Here is a 23,961-nt window from a genome sequence, read left to right as displayed (position 1 = left end):
TGAGATCTTGACTTGTAGCAGAATGGGATTTGAGGGAGGGGCTTCGCCAGGTCACCTCCAGAAGCATCTAGGTCCAGTGGCCAGATATGGAGCAGGGTGATCCCTAGCAGAGGGTTCTTGGGGACCCGTAGATGTGCCTGGTCTTTGATGAATGAAAAGGACCTGAGGATGGTCAAGTGTTAGGACGTGGGTTTTGTGCAAAAAGTTGAAATCACTTGGAGTTAGTCATCATTTAGTGGTTCTTTTCAAGTGCGTGAGCTTCTTCCAGGAGGAGTCCCTGGGACCCTTTCAGGAGTCCATGAGCTATTTCATCACAACGCTAAGAAATTTTCATTGCTAACATGCTAAATGCCAATCAGTACAATCCATGAAAACAAATTCCTTGAGGGAGGTCCTCAATAATTTTAAAGACTTTTTTGAGGCCCTAGAGTGTGAAAATCGATGATGTAGAAGTTTGTTGACTTGTCTTTGGGCAGAGCCTATGAGGACCCGTTGACTCAGGACAGCTCTTATCATTTAAGTTGGATATTGGCACAAACTGAGAACTCCGAGCCATTCCTTTAGACTCTCTTGGGTGGAGGCTGTCTGGAGACCAAGGGAAGTGATGACTGCAGTCAGCTGGCCACACTCACGCCTAAGACACATCTCAAGGAAGGTCACAAAGCCTTGTAAGGAAGATGAATCTAACTTGTAGGGTGGGAGGAGCCATCCCAGCGTTCCTGGCCAGGGCACTCCTCCCACCCCCAGCTCCAATTGTAGCTCTCCTCAGCAGGGTCCACTCTCCCATAGAGAAGGCATCATTGGCATGCTCATCAGCGGCTTTACCTCTTATTTTAGGAGCTGTCTGACCACTGACAAGATAGCTCAGCTCTGGAGATGGGTAGAGCTCAGTTGGGACATGGCCCAAGGTACAAAATGGCCTTCTCAAATGAGAATCTTGGCTGCTACACAGCACTTAGATTGTCCCAGAGCCAGAGAACCAATAGACACCGCAGTCCATTGCAGCTGGAAAAAATAATAGTCTTTCCTTCTTTACCTTGCTTTCTCCTCCTTTTCCCTCCCTTCCTTCCTTCCTTCCTTCCTTCCTTCCTTCCTTCCTTCCTTCCTTCCTTCCTTCCTTGTTTCCTTCCTTCATTTCCCCCTCCCTCTCTCTTCTCTCTCTCTCTCTCTCTCTCTCTCTCTCTCTCTCTCTCTCTCTCTCTCTCTCTCTCTCTCTTCCTCCCTCCCTCCCTTCCTCCCTCCCTCCCTTCCTTCCTTCCTTCCTTCCTTCCTTCCTTCCTTCCTCCCTCCCTCCCCCCTCCCTCCCTTCTTCCCTCCCCTCCCCTCCTCTCTCTCTCCTGTGACCTGAGTTTTTACAAATTGCTATCCTAATGGGCACTCACTTAGGCTATCGCCTTACCATGTTATTCTATAATACTCTGTTAACTTGCCTGGAGTTTGGGGTAAGAAAACTGCATATCTTTGTAAAATAAACATTAGTCGGTACCCACGAACATGTGTAGCCAAGCCCTGAGGCTCAGGGCCCCACAGGCCCCCCAAAGTCCTCAGCTAGACTTCTCTAACAAAGACCTTGTGGATCAAGCTCAGAAGTATGGATTGGGCCACCTTTCCAGTCCTCTCGCTTGTTCTTGGGTTCTGGGGTCATGCCTTGTGTCACATTCCTCACTTGGTTTTACTGTTTCCCCATGTCTGAATCATTCTAGTCCAAGTTTCACCCATTTGACTGTATCTGGCACAGAGCATACAAGGAACTGTCGGTGAAGAAGGCGGCAAAGGGCCAGTGACCCTTGGTAAATGTGGGCTTTTTAGCCAGATTCACCAGCAGTGATTTATTATTATATTATCCAATTTTGCTTCCATATTCTTTGTAGTCCAAGGCACCATTCAGTTCTTCATATTCTTTCTGCCTTTTTGGTAAGGGTCTTGTGCTTCAGGACCCTTCACACTCTTTTCTCTCTCTTTTTTTAAGATTTTTGCAAGCTAATGGGGTTAACTAACTTGCCCAAGATCTCACAATTAGGTAATTATTAAGGGACTGAGGCAGGATTTGAACTCAGGTTCTTCTGACTCTGGGGCTGGTGCTCTATCTACTGTGCCACCTAGCTGCCCAACCCTTCACACTCTTTTCTTTAAAGGTTTTGCAAGCCAATGGTGTTAAGTGACTTGCCCACAGTCTCACAGTTAGGTAATTATCAAGTGACTGAGGCAGGATTTGAACTCAGGTCCTTCTGACTCCTGGGCCGGTGCTCTATTCACTGCACCACCTAGCCGCCTCGACCCTTCACACACTTAAAAATATGTTTTGTGGGTTATAGCTGTTGATATTTACTGTATTAGAAATGAAACTATCTTAGTATTATTGTGCAAACAGTTTTGATCCTGTGAAAACATCTCAGGGACCTCTGGCGACCCTGGTCCACACTTTTAGACCTGGTCTTCTGGGCAGCCCGTGTCATTGTTCCTCCCATCCATGCCTCATCTGCTCTCCTCTGGACCACTATCTACAGCATCCCTGGCACGGGCCTGCCAGCATCTGTCCAGAGACCTCCAGTGGTAAGGAAGTGTCACCATCGGCCCTTCCCTTTTTCCAGTCTCATGACTCTGTTTCCACACTGTTCACTGGGCTGTGGAAGGGACTGCCTGGATCCCCCCCCCCCCACTCTGCTGATGGTCATTGTCCGTGGGGCACAAAGCAAAGACACAGCCCCGGCCCTTCTGAATCAAGTTAGAAGCCATGGCGCACCGGGGCAGGACCCACACTGTCCTCCCAGGACTTGAGAACTGCCGTGCTAGTCTTCCCTGGCTTATCTCTTGTGGGTGGCTCGTATGTTTGTCCATGTGCTCCTGTCCATCTCCTAACACACAGAGATGGACCCAGGTGCCATGCAAGTTCCCGGCTCTGTGTGTATGGGCACCAATACATGTGTGTGCGCATGTGTATAGACAAAGGTCTGCATCTGCAACACACACACGCACATGTATGTGAGTGAGCTGTATGTTCAGGCCTGTGCCTGCATTTATGCATTGATGTCTCTGTATGCCTGATCATGGGATAAGTGTGCATAAGTAACCCCATGTATGTGTATGTGCCAGCGTGTTCCTTTGGCCTTCCTCTTTGTGTCTCTGGATAACTCCTTCTTTATCCCACTGATCCATACTTGTGATTCTTACCCTTCCTGGGGGGTGCCCTGTCTCTTTTTCTTCTCCTCTTGTATATCTCTCCTCCTCCCCCTGTTTAGCGACAGCCAGTGGCCTGGCAGATGGAGTCCTGGGCCTGGTGCTGGAAGATCTGTGTTCCAGGATAGGCTCAGACCCCTCCTAGCTGGGTGCCTCAGTCTCCTTCCATGCAAAATGGGGCTAACCCTCATCCGGCCTTGTGGGGTACAATCATGTTCGTGATGAGCTCAGCACAGGGCCCTGCAGTAAAAGTTGCTTCTCTCTACTTCTTGTCCCTGCCTGGCAGCTGTTATTTTTTAAAATACTTTTTTTGATACTCTGTTTCTTTCATCTTCATAGGTTTTTTTCAGTATCCAAGACCTCCCCCCCAAAAAAACCCCAATAGAAATGGAAGCAATCAACACAACGTACTAACCTGGTGAAAAGTCCCCAAAGGTGACTCATTTCACACCTGGGGACCCCACATCTCTTTTCATATCCTCATTGATCATTATAACTTTGTCACATTTCCTTTTCCTTTTCCTATGTCCATTCTTTCTATTTACATTTTTATAGATACTGTGAACATTGTCTTCTTGGCTCTGCTCCAGGCTCCTCTGTATTCATCACATCAATCATTTCTTCCAACCCAGGAACCATCTTGTAGTACAATGGGTTTACCCATTCCCCAAGTGATGGGCAACTATTTTATTTCCAATTGCTTGCTGATATCAATATTTTGATGTCTATAGGTACTTTCTTCTTATCTATGACTTCCATGGAATATAAGACCAGTAATAGACCATTCTAGTTCAAAGTTTGTGGACATTTTAAGTCACTTTGTACATCTCCAAATTGCTTTCTGAAATAGCTATCATTTCACAGCTCCACCAATGATATAGTAGTGTACCTATCTTTAGTCTTTTCTGTCATGTCCAACTCTTCATGACCCTATTTGGAATTTTCTTGGCAAAGATATCATTTCCTTCTACAACTGATTTTACAGATGAGGTACCTGAGACAAAGGGTTAAGTGACTTGTCCAGGGTCACACAGCTGGTAAGACTCTGAGGCTGATTTTGAACTCAGCTCTTCTTGACTCCAGCTGGCCCCTGACACTGACTATTCCTATTTTTTTTGCCTAGTATGAAGAGAAACCTCAGTGTAGTTCTGATTTGTGTTTCTCTTATTACTGATTATTTGGAGCATTTTTTCTTGCAGTTGTGAATACTTTGCCATTCTCTTGTTCACATCCTTTAAATGACTTATCTGTTGAGGAATGACATGTGTTCCTTATTCTTTCTACAAGAAAGAGGATTCTGAAGGAACACTTCTTTTTTCCTATCCCCCTGTTGGGAGGTCAGAACTTGATCATCCTTTAGACTCTTTGTGGCTACTTCAGTCTATTTACCTTCCTAGGATTTGTTTGTCTCCTTTATGTTTCAAAGATTCTTTGATTATTTTCATTAGACATGTTTGAAACTCCTGTCAAAGCTCTGTTTTTTTCATTTGTAAAATTACTTTCTCAGTTTTTCTGAACAAGATATTCTTAGGAGGGAAACCCATTTATTTTAACTTTTTCTTTTTTTATATCCTATTCCAAGATTTTCTCTCCTTTATTGCAATTGGCAATATAGTTTCATGTGATCCTGACTCTTCTGGTTCCTTGGTACTTGAACTTTTTCTTTTTAACTGCTTTTAGCATTTTTCTTTGACCAGAATTCTATGGATTTTGGCTATGACATTCCCGGGTGTTTTCAATTTGGTGTTTCTTTCGGGAGGTGATCAATGGACTCTTTGTATTTTCACTTGGCCCTCTGGTTCTATTGAATCTGGGCAGTCGTCTTTGAGGAAATGTTCTGTCCAAGGGTTTTGTTTGGTCATGGTTTTCTGAGATTCTTTCTTTGACATCTTTCCTCAGGAAGTTGTTTTTGATCACAGATACCTCATGCATTCTTTGTCATCCATTGCACGGCTTTTTGACCTTCATCTAATATTTTGGTTACTAACTGAATCATTGACCTCTGTTTTGTTCCATTCTGTTTTTCAGGGAGTATGCTGCTACTTGGGTTGCATTTCTCCCTTTTGTTCTGAACTGTTAGCTTTCCTTGCAGTTTTATCCGTGACGGGCCCTGATGCTTTTACAGTCTGCATCTTTCTGATCTGCTACAATCTGAATGCGATATCTGCTTCTTGGTTTTCCTCCTGGTGCTCTTCCACAAACCTGGCCTGGAAACTAATCCTGGAGCCAGGACCATCCTTGACTTCTGCCCCATCACTGTCTGTCTGCCTTTGCTATCTGGAGCCTGGCTTTGTTCCCTTGAAGCTGGGACAGACCCTGGCCAGTTATCAGAGCTGGTGCTGGCTTCCAGCCTCCTGTACTCGTAAAGGAGTTTATCATTTTATCGATCTACTTCAAGCGGCATCATTTAAAATCTTGCTGAGCCTGGCTATAAGTTTTCACACCACTGTCTTTATTGGAAGGGTCTCTCCTTATATATCTTTTTGCTGTTGAGTCACTTTTTAGTAGTGTCTGACTCTTTGTGATCCCATTTGGGATTTTCTTGGAAAATATATTAGATTGGTTTCCTTTTTCTTTCTCCAGCTCATTTTACAGATAAGGACACTGAAGCAAACAGGGTTAAGTGACATGCCAAAGGTCACACTGCTATTGAATGTCTGAGGCCAGATTTAAACATAGGAAGATGAGTCTTCCTAACTCTAATCTGGCATTCTATCCACTGTGGCCCTATCTTTTATGACCTTCAAATGAAGTGGCCACTTCCTTCCAAGGTTTCTATCAATTCTTGTTTCGGTACTGGTCCTTATTCATTATAATTAGGTCCAGGTTGACAGTTCCCCTTGACTTTTCTTTCATTCAGAGAATATAATGATCTTTAAGGCTAGTTAAGAATTTATAACTACTGTGTCCAAAATAGAAAGAAAGCTAGCCCAGATGGCTAAGTAGTTGAATTTATGTAGACATGTAATTGTGTGTCTTACAAGCCACCCACTAAGCTAATTAAATGCTTTGGTGGACACCCACCCATCCATCTATCATTTTTGAACACGGAAGATGGCATTCATAGCCGTGTGGTCAGCTCTGTAATTATTAAAATATCTTCATGTAGGAATGCCATATGCAACATTAATAAAAGGGTTTCTAAACTTAGAAACCATTCAGATCAGATCTCATTGATGTTGATTTTGGAAAGGGAAGTCCCCAGAATTCTCTATGGCTTGTAAAATGAGCTATGACATTGCCAACTGTGCAGTTGAAATTTAAGAGCGATCTGTTGAATAAGTAACTTTATTCCAGAGAATATTCATTCTTCTTTTTACAATTTGATTCCATTAATTATTATTTTAAGACTAGGATTTCATTTTACTATAGGTAGCTTTATGGAAAGGGGTAAAATTTTGGTCAGCCAGAAAAAAAGGGAAAAAGGTAAAAATAGAAGTAAGTTTGGGAATGATTTTATTTTTAGCACAAAGCTAACCCAAAAAATGGTGCTAGTTTCCATTAGGCTGATTGAGGTTCTTGTACATTTGGCAGATAAATTTTACGAAAAGGGTCTCGTTTGTCTCCACTTGACCATGGACACTTATGTCTTTCTCATTTCACACCACCATGGATTTAGAACTACCAGCCAGAACCTGAAATTGTCTTTCTGAGATGTTTGCCAGTGGCCACTAGTTCTGTCTGAGCAGATCTGATCCTCCTTTCTCATGTCTGCCTATCCCTTTGGAACTTTGCTTGCAGGAGCTCTCTGAGATCCTTCAGCAGATCCTCCCTTTGTAAGTCCTCCAGTCCTTCCAGCCCTTGGCTGCAGAAGGTGGCCCTTGTAGAGTGGGAGATACCTCATGGGGATGATCTGAATTGTACTCAAATGTGAGTTCTTTAGTGTTAGCATCTGCATCTCCTCATGGAGGAAAGGCAAGAGGTCTGGGTTCTGAGAGAAGATAGTTGTGATAGAGAGGTGGAAGACCAAGGAGCTCTGTGGGTTGTGGGATCTAAAAACGGGGACAGACAGACAGACAGATAGACACATACACACACACACACACACACACACACACACACACACACACACACACTTCCCCCCCGCCCAGGAGACAATTAGATCCTTTCCATGGGGCCTCCTGGAGTCTCTGGAAGAACTGAGCCTTTGCCAGGGGTTTCTTTAATTGTAAGATGGAATGAAAGTACAACTTCTCCTTGTGCTGGTTTTTAGGGTTTATTGGAATGGAGGAACCCTGATTGATCATTTGCCCTGTTCAGAGTTCTAGTAAAATCAAGGTTGAGTTATGGACCATTTGGTGAGGACATAGCTGAGCTTTTGGATCCTGAATTTGTGTTCTCTAATTTGCTTTCTCCTTATATTTTTAAATTAACTTTTTTTTAACTTTTTAAATAATGCAAATAGAAAAACAAACAACACCAGACTCAGGGAGTAATTGTCAGAGGAAGTTTCTAAAGAACAATTCATTCCAAAGTTGTCTTTTAAAGAGAAAATAAAATGACAAACTTAATGCATCAGGAGAATCCAGGTCATTCAATTTATATAGCTTTTAGTAAAACATTTGCTATGGCATCTCTTAAAATCCCCCTTACAAGTTAATTAAGCTTGGCTAGAAAACAAGCCTGGTCCTCTTGACTGCTGGCCTAGGGCACCCAAGCAAAGATTAATCGATGGCTCTCCCATATGGCAGTTTGGGGCAGGAAGTGGCATCATACCCCGGGCTGAGCAGAAGGGCCCTTCTACTTCCATGGCATGGTCTGGTCCTGCTCAAGCTAGGTCTTGGCATATCCCAGGGCTTTAAAAAATCAAAGACAAGTCCTCAGGTGGGGAGGAGATCGAGGAAGGAATTGCTCAATATGCACATCTATAGAAAGCCAGGCCAGGTGGATCCCATGGTATCAACAGGGTCAGTGGAAGCTTTCTCAAGTAGAGGGAAACCATCCTCAAACAGGAAGGAACAGAAAGCATCACGGAGTTTCACCATTCGTCTGACTCAGCCAGATTCTCTAAAGAGTTGGGTCTTTTCTTATGTTGCCTCCTTGCGTTCCCTGTCCCGGCCTCTTGATGATGTGTTGGCTGGTCCTGGATAGGATTCGCCAAACCTCTTCTGGCTCAGCTTCCCCCATCTGGTGGTGTTTGCATTCAGTCTTTATTAATGTATTAGAAAAGGCAGAACAGAAATATCCAAAGATTGACTCTTGCACCCAGGGAGGATAAGAGATAATATGTGGAAAAGCTAGAATCTGAGTAGAGGGGAAAGTACACAGTGTGAAGATATTCTACTGTATAATAGACTCATTTATAAATATGGAATAATGGACAATTACCTGAATTAGCAACCTTTTATTGATGGTAATTCACCATATATATATATATGTATATACATATATATATATATATATATATATATAATTCAGCCTAATATAACATCATAATATAATGTAACATAACATGTATGTATTCTGAAAGTGCTAGTCTAAGTTACAGTGATAATCCCTTTTGGTGTTTTGTGCCTTCCAAAGGCTCTCCTTTTCTGTTCCCTCTCAACAGTCTGAGAAGGTGAGTGATTCCTGATTAATTTTAGAGACGAGAGCTCCCAGGACCCTAGAAAAACAGTTGGGTGGGACCCTCTAAACCCCTTTGTCCCATGTGTTCTTTCTTGTCTGTGACAAACTTAACATTCCCCAGGGGTTGCCAGATGCTGGTGAGAGGGGCTGGTTCTTCGTTAGGGAATCCATTCCACTTTGGGAAATTGTATTTCAGATACAAATTTGCCATTTTTAGCCATTGCTTTTGGTCAATGGGGTTGGCCCAAGCAGGACAGATCAGATACAATTCAACAGATCAGACACAAAGACAGCTTCCTAATCTCACCTGAATCTTATCTTCTCTAGACTCAGCAACCCCAGTTTTTTTCAGCTAATCTTGATAAGACATGAACTCCAGATCCTTCATCATTCTGGTTGCCTTCTTCTGGTTGCTCTCCAACTTATCAATGCCCTTTTCCCTCTACACTATCCAGAGTACCCTCAGATGTGATCTGATCTCTCAATCAACCGATCAATAAACATTTAAGTGCCCACTGTGGGCCAAGTGTTGGTGATACAAATAAGAGACAGAAGACAGCCCCTGCCTCAAGCAACTTAAATGGAACTGGGGAAACTTAGGGTTATCTCCAAATATCTCCAAAGCAAGCTCTGGACAGGATAAAGAAGAGATAATAAGAGTGGGAAGGCTTCAGAATGAAGAGGGGGTGAGCATGGATTCCTAGATGAAGTTTTAGCTGGGACTTAATGGAAGTAGGGAGCTCAGTAGTGGGAGTGGGAGAGTGTTGCAGACATGGGACACATCCAGAGAAAATACCCAGAAATGGGAAATGGAGGGACCTTTTCATGGAAGATCGAAGAGCATATGTTGGAGAGTAAGGTCTCAGATGTCTGTAAAGATGAGGGGGGCTTAGATTATATGAACTTTGAATGCCAAATATCGTGTTTTGTGTTTGACCCTGGAGTCTATAAATAGGAAACCACTGGAGTTTACTGAGTATAGGGTCAAATGATCAGATTTGACATTTAGGAAAATCACTTGAGGCAGGCAGACCCCACCCCCCACATCTATTATAATATCCAGAGTGAGGTAATAAACCTGCAAGGGGCTGGGGTGAGAAGAGAGAATGGGGAATATTTAAGAGATGTTGCAGAGGTGAAATCGAAAGACCTTGGCACCATGTTGGAGCTAGGGAGGGAGAGAGGAGGAGGAGTCCAGGATGAGTTTTTGGTTGGCATTGACTTCTGTTATGATAGGGGAAAGTGGGGGACAGGGGGAAGGAGGAGGGCAGACTATGGTGGGAACAGAGAATGTCTTTCCAGCCTAGATCGCTGAACTTCTCCAGATGTATTATGTAAATATTTTATTTGTTTCCTATTATATACAATAGTAGCTTCTATCTATCACTTTTTGGTAAGGTTTTGAATTTTATACTTTTTCTGCCCCCCCTTCCCTCTCCCTCACCCCCGCCCAGAAGACATTCTGATCATCATTACGTTGTTCCCAGGCTATGCTCCAAATGTAGCCTAAGGATGGATTAACTTTCTGTTGCCCATCTTTAATTCGTCACTCTCTCACTGAGTTTTCAGGTCACCGAAGCCCAGACCTTTCCCAGGCAATTGCTTGCAGACCATGCCTCCCACATCTCCCAGTCTCCATAAATATGACCTGGAAAATGCAAAGTGTTAGCAAGATCCAAAGTCATGGCCATAAGACTCCAAAGCCTTAGACTGAAAGAACCCTAGCAGATGTCAAGTTCAACACTCTTATGTTCTAGATGAATGAACTGAGGACCTTGAAGAAAAACTGGTGTGGTCAAGAGATCTGGAGTTAGTGAGCCTTGAACCACACTGTCCTTTGTATTTCTGGGATTATCTTTAACTTTTCCAAGTGAGAGGGTTCCCCTTGGAGTTATGGGGCCTCATGAAGGATTTGCATTAAAATGCTATTAGTTCCACTTTCTGGAGCATCTAGGTTTCAAACCTAGGAAAGCTCTGACTTCTCACTAAGATGCTTAATTTTATTGGTGATGAAATTGGTTTCCAAGCATGCTGTCATCCTCCTGATAAAAGCACGTATGTTATTATATTCTAATTTGAGGTTCAGAGACAATTTCTAAATGATCCCTTTGGATGCATCTCTCAAAAGGGAGCAGCAGAATATCCATTTTGGTTTTGTCTTGTTGGTTCTAAAGAAGAAATCTCTGATATTGAGGGTAGTTCTTTTCTTAATTTTCAGTTGTTTAGAATGAGAAACAGCAAAAACAAAAACATGAACCCTATTATTTTTATGAAAGGAAAATTCCTTAATTCAAATAAATCAATTGAACAGGCATTAGTCTTAGCACTTTGCCTCTAAAGAGATTATACTCTCCTCAATAATACAACTCATATATTGAGAAGTAAATATATATATATGTGTATATATATATATATCATATGTAAAGTAGATGCAAAGTAAGTTATTCAGGGTGGGCTTCCCTCAAATCTTAGAGGAATCAGGAAAAGCCAAAGTAGAAAGCACATTATTCCAGGAGAGTGAGAGGTAGGATTCCAGGAGGCAGCTTGGAGAGAAGGAAGAGCCTTAATGGGATGGGAGGCAGCTTAGACAGAGGCAGAGGGCTGAGATATGGACTGTTTGGTACTAGGAACAGAAGGTAGCCAAATTTTGCCAAAACCCAGACTGTGGGAGGGCAAGAGTGGCTAGGGAGGATGGGAAATCAGAGAGGACCTTCCATCCCCAACAAAGATGTTTGCATTTTATCCTAGAGGCAGTAGGAGCTTGAGAAGAGCTTGGCCAAGCCCAGAGCCTTGGAAGATGAATTCAAGAGGGAAGAGACTGGATTCTGGGAGGTCAGTTAGGAGGCTATAATTCAGGCAAGAGATGATGAGGTCTTTGGAGCAAAAAACTAAACCAAACCAAAAACCCCCTAGAGATTCCAGCTAAAGGGTTTGAAGTGATTGACAGTAGGGAACTCAGAGCCCCATCCTTGGAGCTTTCTTTGGGTAGACCCATGCCTTCCCCCCGCCCCAGCCTTTGAGGCCTGGGGTCAGATCTCAGCTCTGCCACTTGGGCAAGTTACCCAGTCTGCGGGGTCCTCAGTTTCCTTTATTGTAAAGAGAGAGGCCACATGGGCCCTGAGGTCTCTCCCAGCTGGGGATCTCGGTGGCAGAACGGGCAGGGAAGTCTGGGATCGGCCTGGCCAGGCTCACTGTGGTGTGACTCATGTCTGTTCTGCCGCGGCTTCTCTGTAACCAATTTTAGAGCCTGTCTTGGCAGCTGGAAGTATTTGGGATTAATTTCACACCAATTTTTATGAGTCAGTTCAGCTTTTTCCCCCGAGCAGCTCCCTGGGTGGGGGCGGGCGCCGCTTCATCCTTTGGCATCCTCCAGTATGGCATTTGGACTTGGACCTGTCCTCTGGGCTTTCCATTCGATTTGGAAACCTTTAATTTGGAAGCTCTATGCATTGTGTTTGAAATCATTAGCATTTATCGTTTCCTAAAGCCTTTGATAGCTGCTGTAGTCCTCTGGTATCCAGAGAATACACAATACACACATACAACACACTCCCTCTACAGTCGAGCCCCGGCAGCGGGTTGGCCTCGTGTCACCATTTACAGTGAACTGGGCGATCTCCCAGTCCTTGTTGGAGGGGCTGGACACCGAGTCCCATGATCCTAGCCCTTTAGACCTGGCCCACTGGAGACACTCAAGGGCAACTGAGTCACAGTCAAGGTTATCACTACCTTCCAGTGGAGAATGTGGTGAACAGCTGGTGAATTCCTAGAGACTGGGCTTTTGCTCCAGGTGGTATACCCACGGAGTTCTTTGATTCTTTCCTTAGCTAATTCTGGGACTTTGGGGGGACAAAAAGCTTTTTTTCTCTCTGGTTGGTCCTGTATTGCCCCTGCTTAGTTTTAGATAGTTTGTGGCATCCCCCAAACTTCTCCTGGATCATTACTTTTTGGCAGGTCTGCTTAGGATGGGTGCTGTCCTGGGATATTACGTCACTAAATAGCCATCCCGATACAAGTGCATTGGATGAAGGTGCCTGGGTCTGCAAGTACTCAGACATCCCACCCTTTTAGACATGTTTGTTTTGAAAGCATGGCATATAGCAGAATTGCTGTCTAAGAATATCAGTTTGGATGCAGGCTTGACCCTTGTCATCTGGGTGACCTCAGGAAATTGGTTCACTTCTCATTGCCTCAGCCATGAAAGGTCAGGGGACACACCAAAAGACATCAAAATCTTCATCAAAAATCTGCATAAAAAATCTCAATCCTATATTTTACATCATCCCAGATAAGCAGAAACCCGAAATATTACCATTCTTTTAAACCTCCATGTTCTTCCATTGACTGGTCTTCTCAGTGAGAAGTAGCCATCACAAAGTGACTGACAGAATTCCACAGTGGCCTCTTCCTTTCATTTGATGTTCCCTCATAGAGGGAGACTTGCCTTTCAGTCTCATCTGGTAAAAGGGGGTTTTGGGCAGTAGCTTCCTAGCCACATACTCAGTTCCCTGAATCCATTGATGGGGATTGGTCTTCCTACCCACAGACACTTTTTGGGTGATACTTCTGTGTCTGAGTAGGGACTTGCTGGAGCCAGTCATTAAAACGTGAACATTCATGCCTTGGAAATTGGCAAATACTACAATTTGGGACTTGATTTTTGTTTTGTTGATTTTCTAGATTTTTGGAAAGTGATGGGGAAAGTGTAGCAAAGGTTTGGTACTTTCGAGGGGACTATAAGACTGGCCTTACTCTATGCTGTGGCTTCAAGGATATAACATCTACTGAGGGGCCTAGAAGGGCTGGCTCATTCTCGACCTCTGGGTGGCTTCTGGAGTCCCTGGGAGCACAGCCCCCCATCTCCCCCTCCCCCAAAGACATTGGGCCCATCCAGCAGGGGTCCTGCCTGATGACTTTTCAACACGCTCGTTCTAGTGCCCACCGGCCTCAGACTTCCCCTCTCCAGTGACTTCTCATACTCTGGTGGGGTAGACGGCATGAGGACATGGCTGTTGCTTCTTGGAGGAGTGAGTATTCCTTTTAATGAGCACAGGATTCACCGAGGCGTTAAAATAAAACACCAGGGCAGCTGGGATGCTCCATCTAATTGCTGCTTTTGGTCCTTTTTTTCCACACAAGCATTCAAAAAAGCCCACAATCCAACTCAGTCCTGCCAATTTTGTCCTGAGGAGATTTGGCATCTGAGAGTAAACACACCCAACAGAGCCTTCTCCCTCCACTTGCTGTGGGCCAGTGACTGACATCACTCAGCCTGGGCTTTGTCCTAGTTCCCGGTCACCTTTCAGGTGGAATCCTGAAGGGTAGGGTTGCAAACGATCCTGTGACTTATCAGCAGGATGGCTCTTCCCATGAGGCTTCCTTGGGGTGTGCTCTGTCCACTCCCCATGTCCCTTTATTAAAACCTGCTCTACTTAGGGGTCATCACCTGGGTCCCTTGGCCCTTGAAGTTAAAAACCTCTGTGTATGGTTTTGTTTACTCTGTACTCATTATCTCTCTGTTCAAACTCAATTGAGCTAGAACAAGGGAAGTTTATCTGAGGAGGGCATTCATGACAGAGATCACGATAACATTATTTTTTAGGTACAGTTGTATGGCAGGAGATTCTTGAGATTCATCCAATCATCTGTAAAGCCTGCAGTGCCCTCCTGTCTGTAAAGGGCACCACCATCCTTCCAGCTGTCCATGTTTCCAAAGTCCACCTCACTCAGCCATAGTTCACCCATGGCCAAGGCTTAGTTTTGTTTCCATAGCCTCTTTCGTCTGCTCCTCAACCCCTCTAGAGTAGTGTACTAGCCATTGGTCTTGGCCTCCACTCTCTCTCCATCCTATCGACAACTGCTGGGTTATTGTTCTCCAAGCTGTGCCTGGCCTCTTCTCTCTTCGTGAAGCCCCAGTAGTTCTCTGGTGACTCATGGATAAAATACAAGTACCATTCTTTAGCATGCCTATCTGTCCAGGCTTAATGGCCAGGAGTCCTCTATTATCCTCCAGCCAGATGCATGGCCTTTCTGTCTTGACACTAGGTGTCTGTCCCCCATTTCTTGAAGGTGTTTCCTCCTTACCTTGATTCAGCTCAAGGGCCTACCAAGATTCACTTTCCTCAGTTGGGACAAGCCCTCTGCCCTTAAAATTGCCTTTGCATGTAGTTGTGTTGCTTATCTTTGTACATGTTGCCTTTCCAGATCCAATGTAAGCTCCCTAAGGTGGGGATTGTTTGATTCTTGCCTGTCTCCCCAGTGCCTGCATGGTGCCTATTGACCACCTTCCTGAATGAATGAATGGCAGTAGCTATGTGAATATGGATGTGTTACTTTTGTCCCATTGCCACATGGATTGGGGATCACTTTTAACACGTTTGCTATAGCACAAACAGAGTGAAAAGACAGTCTCATTTTTTACTCTCTCTGGCTTATATTTATGGAAGACCAAGTTTATCGACTTGTCCTAAATAAAAACAGGTGTGTGCCCTGTGATGCCTTGGTGTCTGGGGCTCAGCACCGATGATGAAGCTCTCTTGATGTTTCTGCAGGTAATTGCCCTGGCGGATGCCGCAGAGGAGAACCACAACAACCTGCAGCGATCCTTCACACGACTGAAGAGCGCCACTCACCTGGTGATCATGCTGATTGGACTGTGGCAGCAGCTCAGTGCTGACCAGATCGCTATTCTTGAGGCTGCATTTTTGCCACTGCAGCAGGATTCTCAAGAGCTGGTAAGGGCTGTTCTGCCTGGCACAGGGAAGGTCTTCAAGAGAACTGGCACATCTGAAGTGCTCCTTAATCCTGATTTTCTTTCTGAGGCGTACCCTTTCCACTTTTTCTGAAATCTTGATTAAAGTTGGAAATGGAGGTGCATTTTTTTTTTGGTAAGGCAATGGGGTTGAGTGGCTTGCCCAAGGCCACACAGCTAGGTAATTATTAAGTGTCTGAGACCGGATTTGAACCCAGGTACTCCTGACTCCAGGGCTGGTGCTTTATCCACTATGCCACCTAGCTGCCCCTGAGGTGCATTTTTTAGCCACTTTTTAGTACATGTTTTCTTATGGTCTTCTGTCACCTAGAAGCTTGGGAAATAGTTACTTGATTATTTGAAGGGCTGAGGGCTGCTATTAAGCTATCTGGTTGACAAATCCTCACTCCTCTCGCTGGTGAAGATACTAGCATGACTTTTATTTGTCATTCTCCAATTTAAACATCTACAGCAATGGTAGGACACGCCTCAGAGAGCCTCGTTAAAGTGAAGCCTGAGCTACAAATTGGATCAGATCTCTCAGGAGAATGGAAAATCAAGAACTATGTTAGAGTTCAGGGACATCTCCCTAAGGGGTATTGAAATGAGAAGTTTTGCTGTCTCTTCTCCTGGAGTTCCTAAAAAATGGATTAAATGGTTACAAAGCCTTCAGAATCATTTGGGGATCAATTTTTTTTTCCAATACCCTGGAAATTCTGGGTTTGTAAGCTTAAATGAGCTCAGTGAAATATTGGAAACTGCTAGGAAAATGAACACAAAGTCAATAGGAAAAGCCAAAAGGGAAATATAGGGCAGGAAGCAAGAAATGGTCTTACCCTTTGGGCTAACACAGCAGAGGGATATCCTCTGTCTGGGTTCTTATTCGGCCCTGGACACCGTAGCAGTTGGTCAATTGAAAACATGGATCTAACACACTTTCTCATGAGCTCTCTTAATGAAGACAACTAATAGAATTCATGAGAGCCAGAAATCCTTTTAGAGTAGTATTCGGTAACAGGCAGAATGAACCACTCCATCTTGACGCAAGATAACATGGTCCTGATTGACTTTTAAGGGGGTCTCAGTTGATAGCAGCAGGAGTGTAGATCACCATGTGTCATGTGTTTGAAACAAGGAAACCATGGACTGAGATGGGCCCCAAAAGATATTTAGCCTTTTGGAAGCTGTAATTTGTCATCCTTTTATGGTCTAGCACTGGACACAGTTTGGGGAGCAAATCATTTGGTTTAGGGCTCTTCAGATAGAAGCATGTGAAGTATGGGAAGGAGATGAAGCCAATTAAGGGGGGGGGAGTAACCCAAGAGGGATCAGAAGATAAAGTCTGGTTCCAGAGATGAGGGTTATTTGATCTGGTGATATTTGGGTGGGAGATGGTAACTAATGAACTCCCTTTCTGTAGGGCATCCCTCTTCAAAAGTCTTATCTCCTTACCCCGCTGACATTGGGAGAGTCAGGTAAAGAACATAGGAGCTGGACTGGATGACTCCAGGTCCCAATTGGCTTGTGATGTTTATGAGCCCAGGATGCTGTGGGCACCATCTAGATTCTGACAGATCCTGCTAAGCTGGAGCACTTTGAGTTTGGCCCCCATGACAAACCTATATGCCCTTTTCCTCAAGTGACCAAGTCCAAAGAAGCTCAACACTCAACCATTGATGGCCAGGTGATGATTTGGCCACATTGTCTCTTAAGGGCCTGGCAAGGACATGGGTATACATGGATGGCAAGTGAGATGAGACTGATAAAGTCATGACTTAGTGAGAAGTATCTTAGTATGAAGTGAAGAACAGAATAAGTCAAAATGGACTTTGGCCTTCTTATAAAGAAGAATTTCCTGAGTGTGAGGACCTTTAGTTTCTCTAGTGATTTCTCTTACCTGAAAACAGGACCACTTAGCTGTGGTCATCTCCTAAGATTTTGGCAGCCTTCTGAACTGGGAGTCTCTTTTCCCTCTTGCAAAGTCCTCAAGGGCAACTTCTCCCCTTTCATGGTGGTGGGGAAGGGTATGCTCCCTGTAGAGTTGTTGAAGTCTCTTGGTCCCTTGTTATCAGTGAGGTAAGACATGTTAAAGGGCAAAGGAGGATCTGAAGACATCTTCATGATGTTTTTCATGCTCTTCATGTTCAGCCACATTTTGAGGTTCAGTTTGGGTTTTGGGCTGTTGAGGTAGCTTTTGGGAGAACAAAAGGACAGTTCATGTACATCTTGAAAATTAGGAATCCTCTTTCATTCTTTCAGACAGAGTCATTCTGTATGTGGTTTACATAGGGTTGTTCATAATCCCTCACATTATGTCTTCAGACCTCACAAATCAGTGTTATTGGATGGGCACCCTACCGAGAGGCTAACATGAAGAATGGAAAGCTAAAATTGCTTGGAAAGAAGGGGAGCTTGTGGGCGGAGAGAAGCCACTTACCCAAATGTTGAAAATACATCCCATATTGAAGTTATTAAGATACCACAGAAATCTGAAAGTAATTTAGACATAAGTTTAGTTGCAAGGGGGTAGGGGATTGAGTGGGATGTCGGGTGGGGGTGGGGATCCCGTAGACATGTGGCTGGTATTTACAGACAGAAGCTCTCGGCCAGTGTGCCGATTTCCCCACAAGCATCTGAGAAGAACGGCGGTGAAAGAAAGTGCTTGGGAAAATGTTCGTTTCCTTTTCAAACAACTCCATGCTGTGGATTGTTGTATTTTTTGTTTAAATGGAACGTGTCAGGAGGCAGGTCAGCCCCAGGACATCCCTTTGCAGAGGGCTCTCCCCTGTGCTCCCCAAAAGGAAGAGGTGATTCTTATCATCTCAGAGTCATGGAGGCTTGGGAGGGACCCCAACCCAAGCTGTTCCTTGGACCAAAATGTAAATGGTTGTGCAACATGTTTAGCCAACTCTATTGATGGTTCATGTTAAATCTATAATTCATGATTTATAAAAAAATAATGTTCATCGCAGTGTGAGCCCACCATTTTCATATAGATGTCACTCCATTTGGGACTGAATTCTTCCTTATGGTCTGTAGCCAGCTGTCTCTCTGGAAACACTACCCAGTTCTGACAGTTTTCCAGGATCATCGAGAAACAATTTAATCCTGCTGCTGCTGCAGACTAGGTGTCATCCCTCCTTTGTGCTTGGAGCACCCATGCCAAATGGCCTTCTTATTTTGTCTCAAGGAAAATGTCAGCTGCGATTCTAATTGAGCCCTCCTAAAAGGACTCCAAATCGTGAGTCCATTAGTGGAATTGGAAAATGCCTTGCCCTTCCTACTTCCCCGAAGGGCATATTTTCCCTGAAGGCTGGTTCATATCTGACAGTCAGTCTTATTGAGCTTGATGAATTTTCTAGGTTTGCCTTTTGCTTATTGGAATTTAGGTTTGTGTGGTTATCATTTGAAGATGCCTCTTTTCACATGCAAGGGACTGTACCTGCTACAATGTGGTTGATTTTTGGAGGTGTGCCGCACGCTTCCTCTCATTATACTTCCTGCTTCTTTACTTTCTTTTGTAGAGGACAAGACAAACAAAATGACAGAAAGGCGCACATGGCCTCGTCTGCTAGTGGATCTTTTTCAATCTTTCTTTTTGCCTTCAAAAACTTGTGCTATACTATTAACCATCCTGCAAAGTCCATCAGTCGGTAATATCAAGCACCTGTTCACTAAGGGAGCATTACCGCCTGTCTTGTTGTGCCCAGTTAGAAAAATGGGACCTCTCCCAGCCCACCCGCACACATGTTAAGAGAGCAAGTTTGGGTATAAAGCCTGTGATTTTTGTCTACAGGCTCTTTGTTAACTATTGTAAGCAAACATATATGCAACATTTTAAGCACACTTTATTCATCCAAAAGTCTTCTTTCAAGGTCAGCTGTAGAATCAGAGAATCTTAGAGGTCATCTCATCCAAATTGGCCTCCCTACAACAATGGTGTCATCCACCCTTCATGTAAAGACTTGGAGTGACAAACTTAGTCCATCTCTTTGCTTTAATTGGGAGGAATCAAGCCCAAATCTACTGTTTCTCAACATCCACCCATGGCTCCTAGATTTGTCCTCTGGGGCCAAGGAAAACCTGTTTGTTTCTTTTCATTTTATTTTAAATTGAAAAAAATTAATGAACAGAAATAAATTTTTTTATCCCTCCCACCCCCTCCCCTACCACCATTGAAAAGAAAAAGAAAATTAAGACATCATCCTAGAGATGCCTCGGAACCTTGAAAGATGCTTCACTTGTCAGTGAGAGCACTTACACCCTGGCAATTGGCAAGTGCTACACATCAGGAATCAAACTGATTGTTTTATTGATTGTCTAGACTTTAGACTTCTAAAAGTAATGGACAAAATGGTGATGATGCAGATTAAACTTGAAAGTGTATCATATATAAACATGGATATAATAATAATTACTACTACTATTATTATTATCATCCTTATTTTGGAGAGTCAGTTGTCAACCATTTACCATCACACCTCTGCCTTGGTGGTGCCTCTCCCACTGGTAAATACTTGCCCAGATCTGCCATTTAACGAGGTGCCTAGACCCACCACAGCTCATTTCTCTCTTGTTCAGCTCCTGATTCTCTAGGCTTTTCCATCTCTGCTCCCAGGCAGGTATGGTCCTCCCCTCTCCTCATTAACATGTAAGATCCTTGAGGGTAGGCTCTATATAGTTTTTGCTTGTATTTACCTTCCTAGCAGCTCTCAGAGTGCCTAGACATAATAACCATTTAACAAATGCTCTCTCATCTCCCATCTCTGTCCATCTGACATGCAGGTTCAAGCCGAATAAATCCCCCCTTTGACCATATCCACAAAATACATACCTCATTCTGCACCCTGAGTCCAAGAGGTGGATGGCATGCTTGAGCATCAGCCCTCTGGAGTCATGGATGCACATTACCTTTGATCATAGTTCTGAGAGTTTTCAAAATTGTTTGTTTTTCCAGTATTGTTATATAATTTGCTGTCCTGATTCTGCTCACCCTGCATTGGCTCATACAAGTCTTCCTTGGTTTGTCTTAATCCATCTCCATCATTTTTATGGTGTAATAGGATTCCATTACATTCACATACTATAACTGATTCAACCATTTCCCCAGTTGATGGCACACCTTATTTTCTAGTTCTTTGCTCCTGCAAAAGAGAGCCACTATGAACATGAATTTCCTTTTCACCTTACTGCCTTTCAAATATCTAAATCAGCTACCATATCCCCCTAAAGTTGTCTCCTATCCAGTTGAACAGTGCCAATTGAATAGAATTTAAGGTGGAAGATAATTCCATCGGCCACCCGGTCCAGCTCATACCTTTTCCACATTCCCAGGAAATGGCTCCATCTTCTTGTTTGAAGAGCCCCAGGGTGGTGGAATGCCTCTACCCTCTGGGTGGTGTTCCCCTTGATCCTGGCCTTCCCCAAGGGTTCCTTATAGCTGGGTGGTACAGTGAATAGAGTGCCAGGTCAGGAGTTGAGAAAGTTTTTCTGAGCTCAAACCAGTCTTCAGACACTTAGCAGCTGGGTGGCCCTGCTCAAGGTTTTTCATCTTGTTTTCTTCTGTTTCCTCATCTGTAAAACAAACTGGAGAGGGAAATGGTAAGGTGCTTCAGGATCTTTGCCATGGAAACCTGAGATGGGGGACCAAAGAGTTGTGAAAAATGACAAAACAAAGCGACCTGCTCCTAGCCAAGTAATCCACCTGCTGGAGCCTTGGAGCATTCGTGTCTTGGTCATCGCCTCCACTGCAGGCACTCTCTTTATCAACCCCCTGGCATCTTACTGCTTTGTATTTATAATTTTGAGTCTCTCTGTGTTTACTCTGGGTCTATTTCTCTGGGTCCTTGTTTCCAAGGGACGCCAGCTTCTTCCATTCCTGCTATTGAGACCCCAAGCACCGGATGCCGGCCCGCCCTCAGCACTTGTGCATCAGTCATGGGAATAGAGAACTTCTCCATCTCTTTTCTCCAAACAGTTTTTGAGAGAAAGATTCTTCCTGATATATTAGCATGGCTTCTGCTAAGGAGCATATGTTTATCATAGAAAATCCTTTTGTTTGAGAAGTAGCTTGTCAAAACTCACTTAAAAGGCTTAGAGTGTTCAGGCGTCATCAGATCATTTTGATGTAATGACCTCGGCACAGTGTCTGGGCTGAAGGATGACTCAGATGCTTCATCATTACCATTATTAATGTCCCTTTTCAAAAGATTCACAAAAGAAGGAAGTACTTAGAATCAGCAGTGAAAGTGGAATCTTATTTCTGTTATGGTGCCATAATAACTTTAACTGTGTGTGGGAAATTAAAGGGAAAATTAAATATTTTGCTACTCTCTCTGATAGTAGCAAGAAGGGCATAGTCACACAACCATACACACACACACACACACACACACACACACACACACACACACACAATTTGTCTCCATGATGGCCAGAAATAGCTAAGAGTTAGGAGCTAGGTGCACTGCAGTTGACTTCCATTTGACATGTTCATGGTAGAATTGTAAATGATGTGGGTCCCAAGAGTAGCTGAATGGAAATGTTCTTTTTGGATTCCTCTTGGAATGTTCTATGCTTATTTTCTTCTTAGCACAGTGAAAATGCATTAAATAAAACCTAGAAAGAGCGAAAGGCACAAGTTGACATGTGTAACTTAACTCTGCATGCTGAGTATATTCCCCAGGGTGGATTTGTATGCTAGGCAGACCACATGGGTGAATGGGGAGTGAGGCTTGAGTCATGGCAGCCATCTAATGCCCGCTTCTTAAGGGAAGAGAAGCAGAGTGGCCCAGCAGAGACCAACTGAGAGTGCCCTGGCCCAGAGCCTTGGGTCTGTAGCAGACATTTATCCTGACTGTGTCTAAGCTCAATGGAGAGTGCACAGGAAACAAGAGGCATGAGACATCAGACCTGAAAGCACCAATGAAAATTGCTGCTGAGGATGAAGAAAGGGGGGAGGAGAAAAAGAGGAGGAGGACAAGGACGAGGAGATGGACAGGGATGGGGAAGGAAGGGAGGAAAAGGTGACGACAAAGACTAGGTCAGAGAGTTTCAGGGAAACAAGACACATATTGGAATAGAGGCTTATGATTTCCTCAACTTTGATCCAGTGTCAAGATTTGAGTGATTTTTCTTGCTTTCTTGACGAAACAAGTTGGTGGCAAGTTTTTATTTATTATTTTTTTCTAGACAAACCTTTATGTTTCCTAGCTTGCCCCAGTTTCTGGGACACAGGCGGCATTCCATCCCATGGAGTAGCCACCTTCTCATTTTGCTCCAATAGACCCTGAGGAAATAGTACTTTGCTCTGATTTTCTTAACAGAAGCCACTTTAGGTTGAAATGCCATCCATACTACTTTATCCTAACCTAGGAGAATTTAGAAGCAAGTGAATTTCTCCTAGATCCACTTGACTTCTTTTTACTATTTACCCTTTTTTTAATTACAAGACTATAACTTCCAAACTAAATAACATTTTCTCACAGAATGAGAAGGATGAGTTTTTGCCTTATTTCCTACCTTTGTTTGGTTAAGCAAGCTATTTGGGGCATATTGAGACTTTTTGGTACAGTACATTGAACAAGTGTAATTCTAATTTGGGGCACATGGATTTCCTCTTGTGATTTATATCTTCCTACCCACTTCGCCCATTAGTCCAATAAAGTCAAATAATTTCTACTGCACTGAGACAAATCTTGGTGGTCTTTTTTGTCTGTGGGTGGAGAAAATAGAACACTATAGCAGGTGGCCACATTCAGGTCTATTAGTCAGAATTTATGTTCTTCCAAAGCACATCAGCATCGATTCAAAAAAAATAAGCTCAGTCTAGCCAAGATGTAGTTTGTGACATCCATGTGGACAGGCTTGCACCGTCCCCAACAGTGAATCAAAATTTGCTGACGAAATTGTTGGTCCTGTTAGTAATGATGTGCCTTGCTCTCTTTGTTTAGAGTCGCCAAATTTTCCAGACTCTGAGCAAATAAAATCCAATATCTAGTTTTGGCAGCGGAGTCTCCCTCTATACGCCTTTGTGGCTTTATAGCCATTGAGTCTCATTCTGGAGCCAACAACTTTTCCACGCAGTTTCCAGGGACGTCAGGATCCAAACCATGTCCACCCTCTCGGCATGTATCAGCTCATTTCGAGTTTTACTGACCTGACTGTGAATGTGGTCTACTGTTTTGCTGGGGAATGGTTGTTTTCCTGAAAAAAAAGGAAATAGGGGTTCATTTTGCCCTTTCTCACCCAGTAAGAAGGAAGTCTCCCCTAAAGAACATGAGTTCTATGGTCCATCTCTAATTTGGTTGTTTTAATATAATGTGAACTAAAGTATAGGTGATGCATTTCACATAGATGCATGTGACTTTGTTGTGTATATTTCTAATATGGATGCATATATACACATATGAACATATATGAACACACATATTATGTATAAATACAAACTTGTATACACATGTCCA

The 23,961-nt window shown here is 43.6% G+C and overlaps 1 protein-coding gene across 2 annotated transcripts in view; it reads left to right on the top strand.

The window, feature by feature from the left end:
* Positions 1 to 23,961, top strand: part of BBS9 (Bardet-Biedl syndrome 9) — a 406,580-nt gene that overhangs the window by 215,778 nt on the left and 166,841 nt on the right. For both annotated transcript variants that reach the window (XM_074198926.1, XM_074198924.1), the window contains exon 19: positions 15,297 to 15,479. In XM_074198926.1, the coding sequence (XP_074055027.1) occupies positions 15,297 to 15,479 (183 nt within the window). The remainder of the gene's footprint in view (positions 1 to 15,296; positions 15,480 to 23,961) is intronic.

Source organism: Macrotis lagotis, chromosome 8 (genome assembly GCF_037893015.1).
Source record: "Macrotis lagotis isolate mMagLag1 chromosome 8, bilby.v1.9.chrom.fasta, whole genome shotgun sequence".
Taxonomy (NCBI): Eukaryota; Metazoa; Chordata; class Mammalia; order Peramelemorphia; family Peramelidae; genus Macrotis; species Macrotis lagotis.
Note: the sequence above shows the minus strand (reverse complement) of the source record. Positions and strands in the feature narration are given on the sequence as shown.